Source organism: Sapajus apella, unplaced genomic scaffold (genome assembly GCF_009761245.1).
Source record: "Sapajus apella isolate SASKATOON/1434 unplaced genomic scaffold, GSC_monkey_1.0 scaffold2, whole genome shotgun sequence".
Lineage (NCBI taxonomy): Eukaryota > Metazoa > Chordata > Mammalia > Primates > Cebidae > Sapajus > Sapajus apella.
Window position 1 is genome coordinate 46,808,591 of NW_022436942.1, and position 22,014 is coordinate 46,830,604.

Genomic DNA, 22,014 nt, shown 5'->3' on the forward strand with positions numbered 1-22,014 from the left:
GGAAGAACAAAACAAAATATCAATTATTTTTATGTTACTTTCACGATGAACAAGAATATACTGCAATTATATTTATAAAGTTTTGCTAATACCTATACCTTAGATATTCTTTATACAACAAACTTTGTTGATGACGAATTACAGCAAATTTTCTGTTATAGTCTTCAAGAGAATCTTCTAAATTCTTTAACATTTTTTCTTTATTTTCTAGTTCCTAAAAAGTGGTTTAGAAATAAGAATGCAAAAAAAAATCAGAATACATTTTGAATTTGAAAGTATAAATTCAATTCTGATAACATTATAGAAAAGTTAAAAGTCACCAAATCCTTAAGCAACACAGATCATTTTTCTGTATTTTGAATATTTTAGTTTAAGGCATAAAACAGAGAACAAACAACAAGTGAAATTATTTTTATCATATATGATAGTTGTAATTAGCACACAAATGACTAGATCACAAACTTTTATTAGCTAGAATAGTTACAAATTTACCTCTAGTCACTTGGCCACATACCCTCTTGTGAACACATAATTTCATACCCTCACTCAAATTGTCCTTTCCAATTATTTCATTTTAAAGATAAAATTGAAGCTTAAAAAAAATTAAATAACTTAACATCCAAAAACTCATTAACACTAACTTGGCAATCATTTTTATCAAGCAAATATGCCAGGCTTGTTGTCAGGTGCTTTCCATACATACAGATCCAACATCTGAGATCAGATCTGTCTGACTCCAAAGGTCTTGCCACGCTAATAGCTCTATATAGCCTTAGGACTGAGAGCCCAAGTACCTGTTTTGCCACTTTCAAGAGGTTTTCAGATCCCAGTTGGTACTCTCTAATCTACTACAATGCTTCTCATATATTTCATGATAAAAACCATGAATTTTATCTCAAAAAATACGATAATGCCATACTACCAATATTTGCTAATTGTGTCCCCATACCTCAGACAAATAAGAGAAATAATAGTGTTAAAATTATAAATTTAAAAATAATAATATATAACACAATATTCTAATAAGTAATTAAGGCTGCCCCTACCTGACTTAGGTAACATAAAAATCCCAATATTGAGAAAAAAATGAATTACTGTAATTTTTAAAATAAAAATGAGTACTTAATAGTTATAATACAAGTATACTCACAAATGGATCACCTAGCAGAGGGAAACAGTGGTACTTATAATCAAATACATTATTATATTTGTAATGTATGTGATATTACAGATAGTCAAACTTCAAATAAAATAATGAAAAGGATCTGTCAATTAGGACATTCATAATAACCATTATATAGACAGCAAAACTGAGAAACAAACCCAGGGCAAGCAGTATAGTACAGTATCCTTTCTTCTTTGGTGGTGCATTCACCAATATTTTATTGGGTAAATGGAAGAAAAAGATAAGGAACAATTTGGTTTAGATGTTTTTACTTGTGGCCAGGTGCAATGGCTCACGTCTGTAATCCTAGCAATTTGGGAAGCCAACGCAGGCCAAAGCAGGCGAGTCACTTGAGGCCAGGAGTTTGAGACCAGCCTGGCCAACATGACAACACGCCAACTCTACTAAAAAAAATACAAAAATTAGCCGGGTGCAGTGATGCATGACTGCAGTCCCAGCTACTCAGGAGGCTGAGGCATGAGAATCACTCAAACTCAAACGGCAGAGGCTGCAGTGAGCCAAGATCACGCCACTACACTCCAGACTGGGCGACAGTGTAAGACTCTGCCTCCAAAAAAAAAAGGTAGCTTTTATTTGTGATCGCAAAAAGGGAAACAATTCTACCATGACACCAAAAAGCTTTGTCAGAGTTTATTCTTTTGTTTTCCAGACAGCAATAAATAAAAGTGCTCATTTATACAACACTACTTTATAGTAGCTGCCTGTTGCTCTGCATGTAAATCATATATTTCACATGAATGACAGGCATATGAACATGCTGCTCATGCAGATGAATGGAATGCATGGTATAAATTGCTTTTATTTATAATGTTCCATCTAACATCAAAATCCACAGAAATATATTTCACTGTTACTATTTTGAGAACTCAAAGGAATGCATGAAGACTAAATATTAAGAAAAGTACTATCTACATGCTTTGGTGATGTAAAAATTAAAATAAAGTAAAATAAAAATAAAAATGTAAAGAAATATACTACCAATGATTTTTGTTATTTACATGTAAAATTTGCAATACCTGTAACAAAATTTTTAATACCTGTAATAAATGTATTAAATATTCATTCTGAGAATTAATGATACTGGCACTAGATGGTGCTATCCCATCAGGTAAGTCGACTCCTTTAAAAACAACATTTGATCCTTCTGATTGTCGTAAAAGACTAGTTTCTTTTTCAAGGTGGTCTATCTGGAAAAAACAACCAGCAATGAGAATCACATTTCTCATACCCAAAGAAAGACAAATTTAAAAGCAGTAACTTAAACTTAGTGCTTTTTCTACTAAACAGATATGTGAATGCCCTGCCAGGAATTACTTAAACCATACTTTAATTTCTGCTTAGAAATGCCTAGGTATAAGATTCAGAATTTTTGCTGGGCATGGTGGCTCATGCCTGTAATCCCAGCACTTTGGGAGCCCAAGGTGGGCCGATCACAAGGTAAGGAGTTTGAAACCAGCCTGACCAACACAGTGAAACCCTGGCTCTACTAAAAAAAAAAGATACAAAAATTAGCTGGGTGTGGTGGCATGCTCCTGTAATCCCAGCTACTAAAGAGGCTGCAGGAGAAGCACTTGAACCTGGGAGGTAGTGGTTGCAGTGAGCCGAGATGGCACCACTGCACTCCAGTCTGGGCGACAGAGCAAGACTCCATTTCAAAAAAAAAAAAGATTTAGAATTTTTGTATTCTTTTTGATATTATAAGTTACATATTTTCCACTTAATTTTATAAGAGAAATCTAGTTTCTTAATGTTGAAAGAATTCGAGACATTTTCTCATACAGCATTCTTTCATAAAAAGTAAAAGTTTCCTATTAAATCTACATTCTTATGTTTAGCATTTTCTTTTATTTAATAAAATTCTCACCTTTAAATTAGCTTTTGCCAACTGCTGTGAATAATTTATAGCCTCTTTCCGAGATTCCCTGAGCTCCTGTCTCAATTCTTCATTTCTTCCAGTAAGCTGATCAACTTGGGTTTTCAAATGCAGACTGGCATCAAAGATTCCTTCTGCATTCTTTGATTCTATAGCCTAGTGAATTTATAGTATATATTAGAAATGAGGAAAAAAACAGTAAAATCATAGTAAAAAAGTCTATCTTTAAATTAAATGGACATTTAAGCATTTTCCTATTTCCATTGCTAAGCATGATAAAAAGTATGCCAATTCAAATTCTTATTTATGAATCTATAAAACTTTCATTTATATTATCAAGCACAGTAATTACTTCATCACAACAATTAAAAAACACCTAGCTAATCCTTAATAGGCTGGTAGACTAGAAAATCAATCAGACAGGAATAAGATGACCAGGGTTCAAATTTTAACCAGTCGCTTAACAGCTAGGCAAGTGACTTAAATTCTCTATACCTTAGCTTTCTTGTCTCTAAAAACAGCGAAATGATGTTAGCTCTGCTCACTACACAGGGTTTTTGTACAGTCAAAATGTGGTAACTTTCTCTGAAATTACATAGCATCTGCATTCAAAGCATGGGCAAAGGAATGGTATAGCTACAATGTTCAATTAAGTGAATTTTTCAGTGCTTCCTCTCCACACAGTTGAAACATAAATGAAAATACAGACAAGGTATTATCTAAGAATAATGATTACGCAAAAACAATATGCCAAATATTAAAATATTATCGGAGTGGCTTCACTGGCTCAAAATCTCCAGCAGTGGCATACATAAATATATACACACAATGTACACATCTCCATAATATATAAGTATATCCAGATTTTAGAAGAACTGTATGGAAAAGAACTGATAAATGCAAAGCAAGTCTTAAAAAAATGAATGTAGAAGCCAAATAAGGTAAAATGAATAGAACCAAATGCAATCTCCCACTCAGTAAAGAGATCCAGGGTTTAACTCTAGGTAGTAGATTTATAAAAGCCTTCCCCTGAAGGAGATTAGAGCAGGTCATACAGAATAATAACTTATACTAATTCAAAGAGGATATGAGTAAGATAAAAGTAGGTAGAGGGAGGTACTCTAACTGGCAACAAAGTGGTCTAGTCAGTTGTCTTGTTGAGGAATAGCACCGTGGTGTCTACATGGCCTTTGGTAAAATGAGAATGAGTTAGATAGCACTGAATCTGGGGGCAATGAAAATACCCTGTAATAATAAAAAGCGAACCGAAGTGGATAATCCAGAATTATCTGGTCTAAATTATCATGAATTCTGAATATTTCTTAGATAAGTATTGCTAGGTGATTTGTGAATTTCAGACAGGGTATATGAATCTGAAAAACAATGACAATCCAGGATAAAAGTAAATGAAGTCTATGGAAACAGTGGCTCTAGGAAGGCCCAGAGATTGTCAATATAAATAGACGTTAGAATTTCCTGGGCTATTCACTCTGTTTTCATTTCATCACTAAGTAGAGCTGCCCTTGGAAAATTAAGTTTGTTCTGGGGCACAGTATCAGGAGTGAGTATCATCACAGACAAAAGATGTTCACATTAAAAAAGCAGTAAGAATCATTTTAAACATTCAAAATGGCAGAGGCAAAACAAAATCACCAATCAGAGATGGAAAGTCACAATGAGAAAGATATAATGAGAATCAAATTATTTTCTTGCCTCAGGAAGTTTTTAACATACCAGTATCACTCTCATTCTCTGCTAATATTATAGTGATGTTAAAAAAAGTATTCAACTTCTGATTAGTCATAACTTTTTTAAAAAAGTAATTCAATAAATAATAATTGTTTTCCTATTGAAACTAAGCACAAACTTAGGAAATATAATAATGTATGCTAAATATGTTCAGATAACATAAATGACACATATTTAAACATATTAATAATCTAAAACATATATATTATTCAAGTTTACATAACAGATACTGTATCCTGTGAAATTCTCAAGGCCCTATAAGCTAAATATAAATAAAATATTATTGATGGCTAAATCTTTCTTGTAGCAATGAGTAAGTCCTTAAAACATCTGAAATAAAGCCATTTCATAACACTTCTTGTGGCATATGTTCCTAAGTGACCTATACTTCCATATATAAAATATTAATAATAAAAATACTACCTAAAGATTCTAGAAAATGAACAAAAGCAAGCAGATTTTGGAAAAAAACTCAAATATGTAAGACAGGGCCAGCAACGATTGAGTTTGCCATTTTTAAAACTTTAGCCATAGGGCAGGCTACAATTGCAGTGACCTATCATCTTTCTCATCTAGGAAACCACAGGATAGAGCCCAAAGCCATGGAAAAAGTGAGAAGAAAATCCCAACAAGAAAAGTGCCAGCAAAAATGAGCTCCAAACTCCTCCAGGTCCAAGCTGATCCTTGAACCAAAAGAATAATGATAAAGAGGAAAATGTCAGTGAACTTGAATATAGATTAATAACAATTATCCAATTGGTAGAAGAAAAGATAAAAGATTAGGGGAAAAAAGAGAAAGTATTGAAAGCAGCTAAAGAAAAACTATATTTTATATACAGGGAAACAATAATTCAAATGATTAACAGAAACTATGGAGATCTATACACAGCAGAAAATCTCTTTAAAGTGCTGGGGGGAAATATTAACATGAAAAAAATAACTTACATTAACTAGTCTTTCAAGGCTAGGGATAATTAGAGATGTTTCTCCTCCTTTAACATTAGGATCTTTCTGCATTTCCTTAATTGCTTGCAATATTTCTTTCATACCTTCTTCAAGTTGCTTATTTTCTTCAACTAATTCTTTTACTGTAATTATATAAGTTTTTCATTGGATGATTAGATCTTTTTTACAATTTACAGTATTCTATAGAGATGATGAATATATCATACATACCAAAGAAATCACTGGAAAAATGCAAATGTAAATAAATACACAAAAATATTCAACTATAAATCCAATGTGAATAGTTTAGTTAAATGACAAATCTATTTATATCATGTACATATACACACATATCTCAACACTGGAAGAAATAAATCACAGGCATACTTTTGCCTTAACATAAACTATGCTTTATATTAAAGTATTTTAAATTTGATGTTGTAACCTCACTTTGATTAAAGAACACACAAGATAAATGAGTTATATATCCTCACAAAATATTATTAGTTAACATTCTCTGACAATGAAACAGCAAAGCAAACCAACTGGATGAGTAACAGACTCAGACTGAAGTATATACAGTACAGAGGTAATCAGGAGTAAAACAAATTAGAAAACAGAGAATGTGTTAACATTCTTTCAGGTCCATGATTTTAGGTATAGGAAAATAAGAATAGAAAAGTAAAAGACAATTGTAACTTACATTTATTCTGAAATTTGGCTATTACTGTTCTACTTCTTTCTAAATCTCTTTCTTTTTCAATTAGTTCTCTTGAAAGGAATTCATTCTGAAAAAAGTACAGAGAATAAAACTGATTTTTTTCAACGAAATATCACAATAGTCTATAGTTTTCAGGTTAAGAAAAGTTTGATCAATTAGGTGTAACAACAAAAAAACAAGCTATGAGACATAGCAGCAATCATAAAAATATACTAAAATCTAAACAGATGGTGATTTTCCTCCCACTTCCTCCCTTTCCCAACACCCATCATAAAAGGCAAAAAAAATAATGGTTTTTGTCTTTAGTACCACAATCATCTCTTTTAATGTTCTGCCTTTACACTACCTGTTCTGCCTGGTTTCTATGACGTTCAAGCTCTATTTCTGCATTTCTACTCTGTGCTTCTTTGATCAATAAATCCTGTGCTATGATTTCATTCTAAAGAAAAATTTAATAAATTAGACAAGTCAATGAGTTCATATCAATGTACTACATTTTAGATTAAAAAGTACGATGTATATAATTCATGTTAAAGTGCAAACAAAAATATTCTTACTATAATTGTTAAGAATGTTGTTAGAGAAGTCATAAAGGAGCAACCCAAGAAATATAATTTGGAGGAAGGCTCACCTGAGATCTAAGAAATACTAGTTCTCTCCGTAGCTGTTCTATAAGATTTTCAAGAGGATCTATCTGAGATAATTTTGATTGTGCAGTAATAGACACAGTTTCTGGAAGATTAACCTCAAGCTTATTTTTCAATATCTCTGTCTGGAAGGGTACTTCACTTTTTATTACATCTTCTTTCAAATTGATATCAGCACACTTTATTTGGGTATGAACCTGTTCTTCTTCTAATGCTGCTACTTGTGATCTATCCATGTCAGCTCTATTTTCATGAATTTGTTGACAAAATATTGCATATTTTTGCCTAAGCGATAACTTCTGCATTAAGTCTGAAGCTGTTAATAAACCGTGAAAAGATGAATTGCGTTTTTGTCCAAAGCTAGTCTTCTCTAGTGCTTGATGGCTTCTTGACATTTTCTTCAGAAAGTCATCAGAAAAACAGTATATGTCATTTATTTCTTCATGGCTTTCCCTGCTAAAGGTGCTGACTAACGATTCTAGATTTCTTGAAGACTGTAGACATGGTGCTTTAAAAATCTCTCGTATTCTAATAGTTTCTGGAGTTGAATTATCTTTTACTTGCATGGATGAAGAATGTCTAGTTAAAGAGACAAAAGGACGCATTCCACTTTCTACACTATGGTGAATTTCAGATAACATTCTTGATAATGATCCTACGGTCATATTCTCTTCTGGCTCATTCTGATCTGACTGTGGGGTATTGAATGATGATCTCCTATGCAGCACCTCTACTTTATCTGAACTCCTAATCTGTAGTCAGAGTAAATAATGCCTCATTAATCAATCTTTGAAACAACAGGTTATTTAAATAAGCAAATATTTTTCTCTACTTACTTAACAACAATAAAAATTAGATGTTCAAGAATGAGATAAAGTGGAAAGAGATGAAAGTGCAATAAAAATGTTTCCCTTTACTCTTTGCAATACTTTACTATTACCTTTGATTGTGCTTCACTCATATTTTTGAGGCTCACTAAATCCAATTTTCTTTCACGTATTCTATCTCCTTGAAAAACATTTTCAGTTAGGTTCAGGTCCTCAATGGTTAATCCTATATATAAGAGAATTAACAAACTAAAAACATAAAAATAACCCTCCTACTATTCCAGTACTTTAATTCTTAAAACCTACAATCAAGTTTTAACCCAAAGGTAGAAAAATTGTTTCCAAAATCCTTCCAAAATTCTACACAGTCAATAAAATCTTCTGATCTAGCTCATTTTTAATTAAATATTAATGTGAGAAACTAATTGGAATTTCATCTTCTCTACCATTCTTGGCCCATTCTATATTAAAGTGCCACTTAAAAAGCACCAGTTAAAAGACATATAAAGTAAATATATAGATGAGTAATGAGTAAAGTGATTATTGTACTAATAAATTATGAAGCTTCATTTCTTGAGAAAGTTTTTGATGTATTATAGACGTCGTAATGCTAAAAAGAACCACTCTGCTATTATTCATATAGATGTTTGGGGATTTGCGCCAAGTGAAAAAGAAATTCCTTCTGTGTGGTCTTCCTACAAAAAAGCACTGCAATGGCTACTATAAAACTTAATCAACTGTTCTCTTTGGCTCAAGTAAAATAAACCAAAAAAAAAAAAAAAAGATGCTAATTTATATTCAATAAAACATTACTTCCACTTAGTAAAGAATAATTTAAGGCCAGGTGTGGTGGCTCATGCCTATAATTTCAGAACTTTGGGAAGCCAAAGCGGATGTATCACTGGAAATCAGGAGGTCAAGACCAGCCTGGTCAACATGTTGAAACCCCATCTCTACTATACAAAAATAAGCCAGGCGTGGTGGCTTATGCCTGCAGTCTCAACTACTTGGGAAGCTCAACTACAAGAATCACTAGAACCTGAGAGGCGGAGGTTGCAGTGAGAGAGACTGCACCAGTGCACTCCAGCCTGGGCAACAAAACAAGACAAAGTCCATCTCAAACAATAATAATAACAATTTACAAAAAAAAAAAAAAAAAGGTTTCTAATGCATAGTCCTTAAGGAAATAGAAAATAATGAGTAACATATATTAACATAAAAACTACTAATTTTCATACTTATTAATCACAGTATATCGGGACTGTCCAGAAATTAAAATATGATACTATACAATTTTTAAAATTCTACAATTCTAAGGTTTGGTTTGTTTGTTTGCTTGGTTTTTGTTTTTTTGTTTTGTTTTCTTATTTCCTATTTCATATTCAAGACTGAACCCATGGACACTTATCTCCTTTAGGTTGCTATTGCCATTTTTTAAATTTGTAGCAGACCCTCAATAAAACATCAAAAAAATATACAAATAATTTCATATCCAGACAACTCATTTACCAAAAATTCTTTTTAAAAGTTTAGAATAACTGAGTATACCCGAAGTTGCACTTCTTTTTCCTCTTTCTTGAGCCATTTGACGAATTTTTTTCTTCAGATCAAGTCGTTCTTCCTCTAGACTTTCAATCTGCAAAGCATAAATTATTAGTATTTCTCTATAGTTCAACCAAGAAAATATCAACTGACTACCATACTTGCCTCTTTCAAAAGAATCTGGTTTTCAGCTCTGTACTGCTGCTGTTTTAAGCATTTGCTATTTCTAAATTCAGTTAAATCAATCATTGTTTTTGGTTCCAGGCCTACGATAGAAAGCAATACAATTAAAAACTTAAAAATATTCAAATAAACTGCAAAAACGTCATATACTATCAAGCAACTGGTTAAAATCTGCTTAGCCAGTATCACTGAAGGACAAGGCAACTTTCTGTGCAAGAATTTTCCAGATATTTAAACTGTAACCCAAGTTAAAATTTTATCAAAATTATTCATGGAAATCCTAAATAAAACCCAAAGTAAATTATAAACCAAGATTTGGAGCTTTTTAAACACTGAAAGTATCATTCTATAATAGCTATCTAGATTGGCCAGAAGTCATCTTTAGGAACTTCCAGATTCTTGGCTACGATCTGATAGTTCTAGTTGATCAGATGTCTAACTTGGGGATCCACAACTATGGATCCTAGTTTGATACTATTCACACACATATATCTGTATAAAATACTTCTTTGTCTATTTGTCTTTTCTTTAGATAATAGTTTTTACAAATAATCATTTTAACTAAGAGTTAATTTAAATGAAATTTAGCAATGATAATGAAATCTATATTTAGATATTTATTTTTATTTTAAAGCAACAACTTAGTTTGTACTATTAGAACACTCAAACTAGTAATGTTAACTAATATGCTATTTATTAAAATAAATATACAAACTCTCAAGCTATATTTACTAATTACTCCTTAAAATACTCAACCAAAGTAAAACTTAAGCAGTCTGAATTACAAAAGTCAAGCACTTAAAAATCTTTAAGAGGTTTAAACAGGCTGGGCATGGTGGCTCATGTCTGTAATCCCAGCACTTTGGGAGGCCGAGGCAGGTGGATCACTTAAGGTAAGGAGTGTGAGACCAGCCTTGCCAACACAGTGAAACCCTATCTCTACTAAAAATACAAAAACTATCCAGGCACGGTGGTGCATGCCTGTAATCCCAGCTACTCGGGAGGCAGAGGCAGGCGAATCACTTGAACCTGGGAAGCAGAGGTTGCACTGAGTCAAGATCGCACCATTGCACACCGGCCTGAGTGACAGAGCAAGACCCTGCCAAAACAAAACAAAACAAAAAAACAGTTTAAACGATGTTTGTAAACATCCTCAGGAATTCATCTGTAACAAGAGAATTTTGCAAACAATTGTGGGTAATACAGACCCTACTTGTGTTCGGGAAAAAAAAAGGTTAACCTCTGATATGTGGCATTAATAAACTTTCATTTTTTTAAACATGTAGCTATTACTGAGGAGATGCTGGACTGAGTAAAGCAATGGTCCAGCCCTGCCAAGCCACCACTCCAACCTCATAAAATCTGATTCCAACTTAATCAGAGCAGCTCCACTTTTATTTCTATTAAATGTTCTATGAAAGTATTTATTTGAAAAAAAAAAAGGCATTAAACTACTCAATAAATAATAATAAACAAAATTTAAATTAAAAAAAAAGACTTGTAAATCAGGGTTGAGCAAACTATGTAACTTAAAAGATGGCTTACCCACACGCTCTCTAAGTGCCTCATTTTCATCAAGGAAATCATTGATCTTCAACTCAAGTTTATTGATTTCCTTTGTCAACGTTTCAATCTCCTGATCTCTTATTTTAATTTGGTTTTTGCAATTCTTTATTTCAACGACAGCATCTTCCAAACCATATACTCCCTGAAATATATCCAATCTAATTTAAAATATTACATGGTTTACTTGAATAAATTTATCGAATTCATGAATTCATTTTTTTTACTAAAAGGAAAATGTACATATGCCTACAATTTATATAACTACACTACTTTTTTATTGTGCCTTTATAAACCAAATCCAGCAATAATAATGATGTAATATGCAACACTTAACTCTCCAGTATAATATCCTAAAGTCAAAATGACTCCAAATATGCATTACATATAAAACACTTATCAAAATACAGAAAAGAATTAGTAAAAGCAAATCAGCAATACCAGTAGAATAAGTAAGTCATTATAGTTGCTTGACTTAGCTGTAAAAGTGAAAAAATATTGGACAGCAGGTTGTATTGACACAATAGGCAATAAAATTGTCCTTGTCATAAATTTTGTCAAATTGGTCAGTGGTGTCACATCTACATAGTGGCACAATGAACACAGATAATAAACAAATCTAATCCTGCTGGTTCACCAAAACTGGTTATTTGGACAAAACATCTTGATCAAAACGTTTGAAAACAATTCTCCCGACAAAAAGTAAACACTCAAAAGTTTCAATAGTTTAGTATAAATTAATGAGGATAACCTTCGTCAAAATATACATATGGAATGTTTTTTAAATGGTATGCAGTAAATAGCACAGAATAGTCTGTGAGTGGCAGGAATAATTCTAAACTCCTTGAATGCCAAGATAAAAATACATACCGATTCATAATCTTTTAACCGCTTCAGAGCCTCAACTAATTCTTTATCCTTTTCCCTAGCATCAGCCTCAGCCAGTTCAGCTGTTCTCTCAGCCTCTTTAGTTTTCTCTTTTAAAATGTCTAACGTTGACTGAATTTTCATATAATGACTTTGTTGAGAAAGGGTTGAAGCACCTACAGAGTAAAAACAAAAATCATGAATTAATTGAACTGACTACTTTGATTCCTTCAAATCAGTGATTGCAATACGGTGGCAAGAAAAGTGGCATGCCATTTAAAAACTCCTTTAAAGTTGTAATTTTATATTTGTAAAATCAAAGTTTTGTTTTGGTTTTACTAATATAATTAACTAAAAAAGTAAAATTCAGTAAAATCTTCTTAGCTGAAGGGGTACGGATTTTAAGAGGTTGCAAAATACTGCTTTACAAAGAATGATCCTTGTGACAGACACTGCAGCTGTTCCTAATATTTAACCTCCCTTTTGTCCACTGTACTAAAACTATGGATTTTTAGCTGGGCACGTAGCCATTTGAAATAAAGAACTAAATTTCCACTTACACACCAGCAGCTATGTGCGGTCACGTCAGTAATGCAATATAAATGAAAAGGTCATATGTGCATTTCAGGAAACGTTTTTAAAAGAAAGGAGTAATATTTGTCTTCTCTTTCCTCCTTCCTACTAGCTGAAATCCACATGGATATGAAGGTGGCAACTTCACACGATTGAAGAAACCACATGTTCAGATAGGCATAGCACAAGATAAGGGTCCCTAATAGGGAATATTTGTGCATCTATCACACAAATCCTGCCCTACTTGCTTAACTTTGTCCACATCATAGAGAAGCAAATTTCTATCTTGCTTAAATTATTATACCATGCTTGATTTTTTTTGTCTCTTGCAGCTAAACTTAACACAAACTAAGCTGAAAAATTCTTGAATGCCTACTTGTATTATCTTACTAAATTGTAAAAAGACCAAAACATAATATTGCTATCATTCAAAAATTTATTGACACAGATCATTCTCACACTCATTCATAATAAGCATTTACTAATATATAGGTTATATACTTAATATTGGACTTAGGCATAAAACTAGTAATGTGAGATCACAAAAGTTTTTAAGAAATGAGCCCTGCTGTCTGAAGCTAACAGCCAAGTTGCGGAACATTTCATAAGCTGTTTTCCCCCTGTATCTATTCCCTTTCTTCCACATGTCTATTCTCCTAACATTCTTCCACGTGGCTCTCCATAACAAACACTGTATTTACCTACCTATCCTTCAGCACATGCTTTTAACTCTTGTCCTTTCTTCCTCTATCTTGCTGTTTGGGATACAGACATGAGATAAAGCTGCACTGCACCCATTTTGGATGGGGCAGATAAAGGCAACACCCTGGACTGCCTAATTCTAGTTCATTACATAGATGAGAAATAAATGTCTATCTTGATTTTGCCATTATTCTTCAGGTCTCTGAAAACAGGTAATAAAAAAATCTAAACCTGCTAACTAAACCTAATATTTCTGTATTTTGATAAGTGTTTGATATGTAACACATATTTAGAGTCACTTTGCCTTTATGATATTATACTGGAAAGTTAACTGTTACATATTACATCATCATTATTGCTGGATTTGGTTTATAAAAGCACATTCTATAAGTATATTTTGATGAAGGTTATCCTCATTAATTTATACTAAACTATTGAAACTTTTGAGCATTTACTTTTTGTCAGGAGAACGGTTTTCAAACATTTTGATCAAGACGTTTTGTCCAAATAATCAGCTTTGGTGAACTAGCAGAATTAGATTTTTTTTACTATCTATGTTCAGAGAGCTGAAGAATAATAACTAAACCTATGAAGGAAGAATATCATTAGCCATTATGTTTTACAAGTTAAGTTCAAGATATAGAGTACAGTCTAGTACATACACCTTCTGTGAGCTTTAGGGATTATATGACTATGGACTGACTAAAGTGTTATTAGGTAAGTCCTTGTCCTTATTTGATAGCAGAGATCAATCACCACTTTTTCTCCTTGTAACTGGAATATGCATGACCCATACTATTAGTCATCCTTTTAAAGCAGTTTAAACTACTGGCAAAGTATTCTAACACAAATATAATAAACACATATATAGAAATATCTATCTAGTGGGCCCTTGAAGCCACTCAACAGTCATACCACATTCTCCTGTCTTCCACCTTTCAGATGACCATTTTATATTTTCTCTTCTCCTCTCTCCTCAAACTTATGAAATATCTTCCCCATCCTTACCTTCAGTTAAGAAACTTGCTTCCTTGTTCACTGAGAAAAAAAGTAGCAACCAATGTAGAACTTCAGCAAATTCCCACTACCAGGATGTCTACCAAGCCATCTACACCTGTATCAATACACTCTACCTTCTTTTCTATGATTATGGATGAGCTCTCTGTTCCTAGTTAAGGCTAACCTCTTCACTGGCACACTAGGATCCCACCCCATTGCATTCTTAAAAATATTATTGTTCCAGAAATTCTCTCTCACCACTTCATTGATTCATCAACATTTCTTCTTTAATGGAACTTTCCTATTAACCTAAATCATGAGTTATTTCTTCCATCTTTAAGAGAAAAATACTTTCTTAATCCCTCTTTCGCTTCAAACTACTACCTTGTTTTCTCCTTCTCTTTATGGAAACAGTCCTGGAAAAGAGTTCATATATTGCTTTATTATATTTCCTCTCTACCCACTTTCTCTTGAACAAAAAATGACCATTTTTGGTCAAACAGTCAATTTTTCATGGTCATCTTGATCTATCAGCAACAAAGAACACAGAGCTGAAAGCAGTTGTTTCTTCTTCCTTTGTTATATTCCTCACGTGGTTTTCAGGGCTCTCCATACTTCCGCTTTTCCTCCTTACTCTCTGAGCATTCCTTTTCAGTTTCCTTTGGTTGTTCCTTTTTATTTCCCTAGCTGGAAAAGTAGAAGTATCCCAGGACTCACTCTTTAGATTTTTCTTCTTAACCTACTTTTACTCCCTTGGTGATCTTAGCCAGCCTCATTACTTCAATTACTTTTACAGAGATGGTTACCAAACACATCTTTAGCCTAGATTGCTGTCCTAAAGTTCAAACTTTCATATACAAGTGCCTACTTAACACCTTCACTTGGATGTATAACAAGCATCTCAAACCTAACGTCTAAAATTAAGTACCTGATTATCTCTCAACCTGCCCTTCCCACGGCTCCACCATGACCAAAACTTTTGCTTCAGACAAAGAATTCTAACTCTCTGTCACACATCCTACATCTGATCTGTTAGCAAATTCCATTTTTATCACCTTCAAAATACATCCAGAACTTCTATATCCAATAACTTCACTGCTACTATTATGGCTCAAACCACTATCACTTTTCTCCAGATTATTACAATAGTCTTCTAACAGGTCTCCCTGCTTGTTATTTACTACTTCTACAGCCTACTGCAGACACAGGCTAAGTCAAATTACAGCACTCCTATCTTCAGAAACTTTCTCCAATGTCCCTTCTCACTTAAAAGCCAAAGTAATCACAATGAACTATAAGGCCCCACATGATATGGCCTCTGTTTACCGCTATGGCCTCTGTTTACCGCTCTGATCTTACCTGCTGACTACTCCAGCCAAAAGTACTTCTGAACACGCTTGGTACACTCCTGCTTCAGTGCCTTTGAACTTATTCCCACTGCTTAGAGCCATCTGCATGTTTCATTCCTTTACTTCTTTAAGTATAGGTTAAATTATCTCCTCTGCAAGGCTTTTGCTTCATTTTCAAAATTACAACCCTACCTGCAAACACAACATCACTACACTACTGCATACATACATACATGGAATCACTATTTCTCCTTCATGTCATTTAAAAAAATATATATAGTGAGCAACTATAATAAACATGTCCATGAAATTACCATGAAGAGTTGGCACTAGTGTGCCCTGACATAATTATAGTATGTAGTGCTATGGAAATATAACAACACATATATTGCGAGAACTTATATTCATAGAATTTGATGTGTTAAACAAGGTAGTATGGCTCAATGTAAGGAGAATATGATGAAACATTAATCTGGGTAATATTAATTCAAATGCTGACATGTGAAATAACTTCTGAAAACTATCTGCAATGCTGTTACACTGGCCAAAATTTTATTATCCTCCATTCTTTGTTAATTATAAGAAGTTAAATAAAAATAATTATATCACCATTTTTCATTTCTTTCATACCAGTGACCTGGTAATAGAAGTTAATGTAATTTTCACCAGAGGAGAAAATAACAGAAAATAGATCCATCATCAACAAACATAAGCACCAGTAATATAAGTATAATAATAAATAATATCTTGTACAATTTTTTTAAATATATAATTCAAATAGACAAAACTCAATATTGACTTGACATTTTATTTTAATAAAGTACTTTAGCAACATAATGATATATAAAATAACTTTATGTATTTATAAAAATACCTTTGTTTCTTTGGAGCTCATTTTTCAAATCTTCAATAATAAAAGTATTCTTTTCCATTTCTTTTGTATATTGTTCTACTTGTTCTGTCAGCATCTTAATTTGACTGTCTCGTTCCTGTATACCCTATAAATGTTTTAAAACAATATATATCCTTTCATGAGTATTAACCTAAAATGGTAAGGAAAAGGGTAGGCATGATTTTTTTCAACAAGACTGTAGAACATATCTTCTTCTGGGTAAAGTTTGTACACTTCAACTGTAATACACAATGATAGGTATACTGCTGCTACTCCAATACTGAAAGATGGATATAATGGCTAACACTCTGGAAAACAGAATTTCCAGAACTCCCTAATGTTTGTGACTTCTATAATTCCTTATATGGTACTTTCCTCACCTCCATTGAATTCCATATTTTTACCATTTTGCATGTTTGTGTTTTGCTCTGTGCTTTTGCTTTTATTCAACTTAGCTTTTTCCCCTTTAGTACTTCATTCAAAAATATTGTCCCCTGTAATTGTTCTTATTCTGAATGTACTTTTCAAATCTCCTTCTTACTTTTAGACTGTAACTACAGCATAAATAATAAAGGTGTGACTTGCTCTTATTGGGGTATATTTTCATTAAAAATAAAATCTTTACGTAGCACAGATAAATTATAACGATGCTTTTAGCTGAAGTCACATTGTGTAGGGTATGTTAGGACTAAGATACAGTAAAATAAACCTTAACAGTGTAAAACATTATTATAAATTTTCTTAAAAGTTTTTAATCATTTCTTATTAAATAATTTCTAACCAAAACAATGTGTGTACTATCCACATAAACACAGAAAAATAAACACGATAACTCTAGTCTTAACTCTAATCCTGACTCTAAACTTAATTCTAAATTTTTATAGGGACTAGATGGTGTAAGAAATTTAAAAAGACATTATTATACAGTTGGTAGTGCAAGCTGCTAGACTAGGCACTGATGATATAATAAATAAAAGACATCATTCAGAGTTCCAACTATAATAAAATTGGTTGATGAAACCAAATTCTGGTAACATTTTACCTGCTGTAGAGCCATAACATTACTTTTATCAGCATCAAGCTGAGCATTCTTAAGTTTCTCCCTTAGGTTATGTAACATTTGCTGATATTCAATAATTTCATCATCTTTAGAAGACAAAATTAGCTAGAAATAAACAAAATAGAATCTGTTACACAAAAGGAAAATTAATAAAACATTCTTCATTATCATAAATGATACCATTAGTAGATTTATAATACAGGAAAAAAAATTATTTGAAGTGAGAAAGTATAAGCAACTACTGGCATAATTTTTGTTCCTTTTGTATATACAACCTGAAATTCAAATAGGAAATGATTTTAAAATATATACTGTAATTTTCTTTTTTTATAATTCAATCTTTAAAAATATTTCAACCTTTAAAAACTAATTTATAAACAAGAAGTACTTCCATACACTTTTGAAAAGTTTTATACAATTGATATTTATGAAGTAAATACAATTGATATTTATGAAGTATGCATTAAAATGCAACTGAGAGGCATAAAATATCTTGAATGAATGAAAGAAAAGGTATCTTGTGTTCTTTAGCTAGAAGGACCAAATATCATAAAAAGGTTTATCCTAAATCAATCTATAAAGCAATTTATAACTTTAACATGTACCCAATAAAAATCCACAAGATATTTTTTAAAAACTGGACAAGCCAGTTCTATAATTCACATTAAAAATGTTCATAAGGAACAGTTTTAATGAAAGCCTAAAATGAAAATGATAAGTGATGAAGAAAAATGATAATGTTTTTAGATATTAAAACATACAATAGTTGAAACAAGTATACATGGCTAGAAAATAGATCAATCAATTTAAGAGACTCCAAAATTAGATTCAAATTCAAAAGGCATACATAGTAAAAATGAAATTGCATTTCAATAGGAGAAAGATGAAATAATCAATAAATGATGTTTCGATAACAGAGGAACTCTGTTGCATCCATGTTATACTTCTTACATCAAAATAAACTGTATATGTTTCAAAGAATTAAATGTAAAAAAAGACCGAACACAGTCATGCTTGTAATTCTAGCACTTTGGGAGGCCAAGGCAGGCAGATCACTTGAGACCAAGGGTTCCAGACCAGCCTGGCCAACATAGCAAGACCCCACATCTACTAAAAATACAAAAATTAGCCACACATGGTCGCACATGCCTGTAATCCCATATATCAGGAGGCTGAGGCACAAGAACCACCTGAACCCGGGAGGTGGCATTTGCAGTGAGCTGAGATTGCACCCTTGCACTCCAGCCTGGGCAACTGAGTGAGATTCTGTCTCAAAAAAAAAAAGAGAAAATATAACGAAACAAGTTTATACTCAGAAGCCTTTCTCATTTTAACAAAGGTCAAAAGTCATTAAAAAATAATAAATTTAAGAACAAAAAGAAATATTTCATAGCAAAAAATGCCATAAAGCAAAAAACAAAGTGACAATCTATCAGGATGTATTTGTAACATAAATGACAATTATACTTGCAGCAGTTTATTCTACAGATGTACATTCGCAAAATAGCATATATAAGGAAATTCATTAAAACAGTTTCTAACCCCAAAATGGGAACCTTCATAAACTTCACAAATTATCAAATAAATACCTGTATAAAAACTACACAGCCTTTAAAAAGAATAGCAATACTATATCTACTGATATAAAATAATTATGAAAAGATATTAAGTCAAAACAAAGTGCAGAATACATATAACATGTTACCATTTACTTCTGCCAACATTAAATGTGGTCAAAACTGTTTTTTCCAGGGGTTGGTAAACTACAGCTCACAGGTCAAATCTGGCCTCCCACCTGCTTTTGTAAATAAAATTTTACAGGAAAACCACCTTGCTCACTCATTTACCTATTTTCTATGGCTGCTTTCGTGCTATAAGCAGAGTTTAGTTATAGCAGAGACCAGGTGGTCTAAAATATTTACTCTGGCCCTTTATATAAAGTTTACAGATGTTGACAGATTCTATAGACCTTATTTCCATTGCTACTCCTTTTGTTTAAATATAGGTTATCTGAGCTTCCTAGATGCTAATCAATTCCAAATGCCAACAAAATTTATGTGAACTCTACTAGAAAGCAATGATTCTAGAAGTGATAGCTTTTAAAATTAGAATTATTCATTCAGAATCATCTCTGATGTTTTTCAAATATTGAACCATCATAATCCCAACTTCTAATATGGTAAGGCCTAACAATTTTGTTAAGGTTGGAGAGTGGTGGTGAGGAAGAGAGGTACATTTTAAAAAGGCTTCCCAAGTGAATCTATCCCTTTGCTTATTCCCATTCCCACTGATCAATCTGACATTTAGTTAGAAAAACTAAAATTAAACCTGCAAATGTTTCACTAATGTATACAAGGTAACTATGAGTTAAGTGAAAAACTTTAAATACATTTAGAATTATATATTTCACATGACAAATATATTTTGGAGTTAGACTTCTATCAAAAAGTTTAAAGTTCAACTCATTGATGTGAAAGAGGTCATTCAATAAGAAATGAGCTAGAGATCACAAAGGAGAGTTTTAGAGCTTTTCCAGCCAAGAAATAAAATAAACTCATGTTTAAAAATACGACATTTAAGCAAAAATAAGACTAAAATTTAAATCTAAAATACAAAATGAAAAAGTTATTATGTCAATTGAAAAAAATACCTTCCATTCTTCTACTTTTGCGTTGACAGCTACCATAATTGGATCATCTTCTTCATTTTTTGCTTTCAGAAGCTCTGTAAGCTCCTGCACCTAAAAGACAGCAGTTAATTCAAGAGTTGTTGCAAATTAATATAATATATATTTCGCCTGTGCATATTTAGATATACATTATATATAAACATATATACATACACACATATACATATGCATACTTATATACACATATATACAGATACATTACATTACATATGCATATTTATCATTGAAGTCATCCTGGAATTAGAGATGACATTTAATATTTTCTGGATCTTATTATTGTATAATTATCTTTCATTACTAGAAAACTTTATTTTTAAACATTACCTTTTAAACAAGTTTAATCCACATAAACAGTGAACAATGTATTGGCTTCAAATATATTTATAATGCATTTAAGATAAAATTAAACATTATGATCCACAGGATTTTTAAGAGTCTTGCAGAAAGACTCATAATTATGAGCTGTACATGCCTGCTATCTACACATTCATTCAAGTATCATTTATACATCCTGGACTGTAAGATTCAGTGTTTGTGAGGGGATTGGAGAAACACATATGGGCAAATATATCAACATGGTAACATATTACGGTATTAAAAAGACAGATAAAAATTCACATCCTAGAAAGTTCACGTACTTTCTAGGCTCAAATAAATAATAATGAGATAATATGAAGTCTGAATAAATCAGTCATTCTAAAAGTAATTCTTACTTGAAGTCGATAATGATCATTTTCTTTTTTTAACTGATCTATTACATTATCTGTCTGATGTACAACAGCTTTCATCCTATTATATTCATCAGTCATCTTCTCCATTTCCTGTACAGACTCTTCTAAATTTTTTCTCATTTCTTGATTCTGAACTTCAATTTTCTCATTAGCTTCTGTTAAAGTCTAAAAACGTTAAAGACACTCTAGTTAAAAAATAATTTTCAAAAAACTGAAATTAAACCAAATTAAAATTAAATGCAGCCATTAAGTGTCCACTGAAGGGGGGTGAACAAAGAGAATTTTCTATAGATCATTAGTTGGCATTGACCAATTAAATCAAACTGAATATCAAGTAAATTGTACACAAGGACCTCAATTACTTTTAATGACCAAGACAGGCAAATATAAAAAGAACAGTTAAAAAGTTACAACTTCAAAGATGTAATTTATTTCATGTTTTACAAGTATATAGTGACAGATTTAGACCAAAGAATTTACACCTAGCACTAAATATTAGATTTATATTATAATGGAAATTAAAGTTTTGTAGGAATCATTGCTCTGAACTGACTTCAAGCCATTTTACCTGAATTTCATCCAGATACTGGACAAGTTCATAGTTTTTTTTAGACAACTGTGATCGGTAGTCACTGTCTTCCCCTCTTCTTGATAAAAGTGTTTCTTTTTGTGAATCTATTTGTTTCTGGTAATCAATAATATCCTGAGAAAGCTGTTCATTCTGAAGGTAACCAAACACAACATTGCATTATGAAACTATTCAGAATAACAAAAATTACATCCTCTAAATGGTGCTCTCAGAACATATCTTTAAATTCCCAAGATTTCACCACCCTTAAAGCCTCACCTTTTTCTTTAGACGTTTGTTCTCCAGAAAAGGACAGGAAAAAGGTAATCAGAAATGAGAAAGGCAATA

General features: G+C 32.1%; 1 protein-coding gene across 1 annotated transcript in view; it reads right to left on the reverse strand.

The window, feature by feature from the left end:
* The window catches only part of CEP290 (centrosomal protein 290), a 90,045-nt gene that overhangs the window by 56,816 nt on the left and 11,215 nt on the right, over positions 1 to 22,014 (reverse strand). Inside the window, exons 8-23 of the mRNA XM_032297149.1 lie at positions 21,946 to 21,966; positions 21,667 to 21,819; positions 21,081 to 21,263; positions 20,329 to 20,418; positions 17,661 to 17,783; positions 16,601 to 16,724; positions 12,107 to 12,279; positions 11,219 to 11,381; positions 9,656 to 9,756; positions 9,497 to 9,584; positions 8,062 to 8,174; positions 6,457 to 6,541; positions 5,754 to 5,896; positions 3,051 to 3,215; positions 2,224 to 2,373; positions 99 to 214 (exon numbers count right to left, since the gene is read on the reverse strand). Coding sequence (XP_032153040.1) covers positions 99 to 214; positions 2,224 to 2,373; positions 3,051 to 3,215; positions 5,754 to 5,896; positions 6,457 to 6,541; positions 8,062 to 8,174; positions 9,497 to 9,584; positions 9,656 to 9,756; positions 11,219 to 11,381; positions 12,107 to 12,279; positions 16,601 to 16,724; positions 17,661 to 17,783; positions 20,329 to 20,418; positions 21,081 to 21,263; positions 21,667 to 21,819; positions 21,946 to 21,966 — 1,991 coding nt within the window. The remainder of the gene's footprint in view (positions 1 to 98; positions 215 to 2,223; positions 2,374 to 3,050; positions 3,216 to 5,753; positions 5,897 to 6,456; positions 6,542 to 8,061; positions 8,175 to 9,496; positions 9,585 to 9,655; positions 9,757 to 11,218; positions 11,382 to 12,106; positions 12,280 to 16,600; positions 16,725 to 17,660; positions 17,784 to 20,328; positions 20,419 to 21,080; positions 21,264 to 21,666; positions 21,820 to 21,945; positions 21,967 to 22,014) is intronic.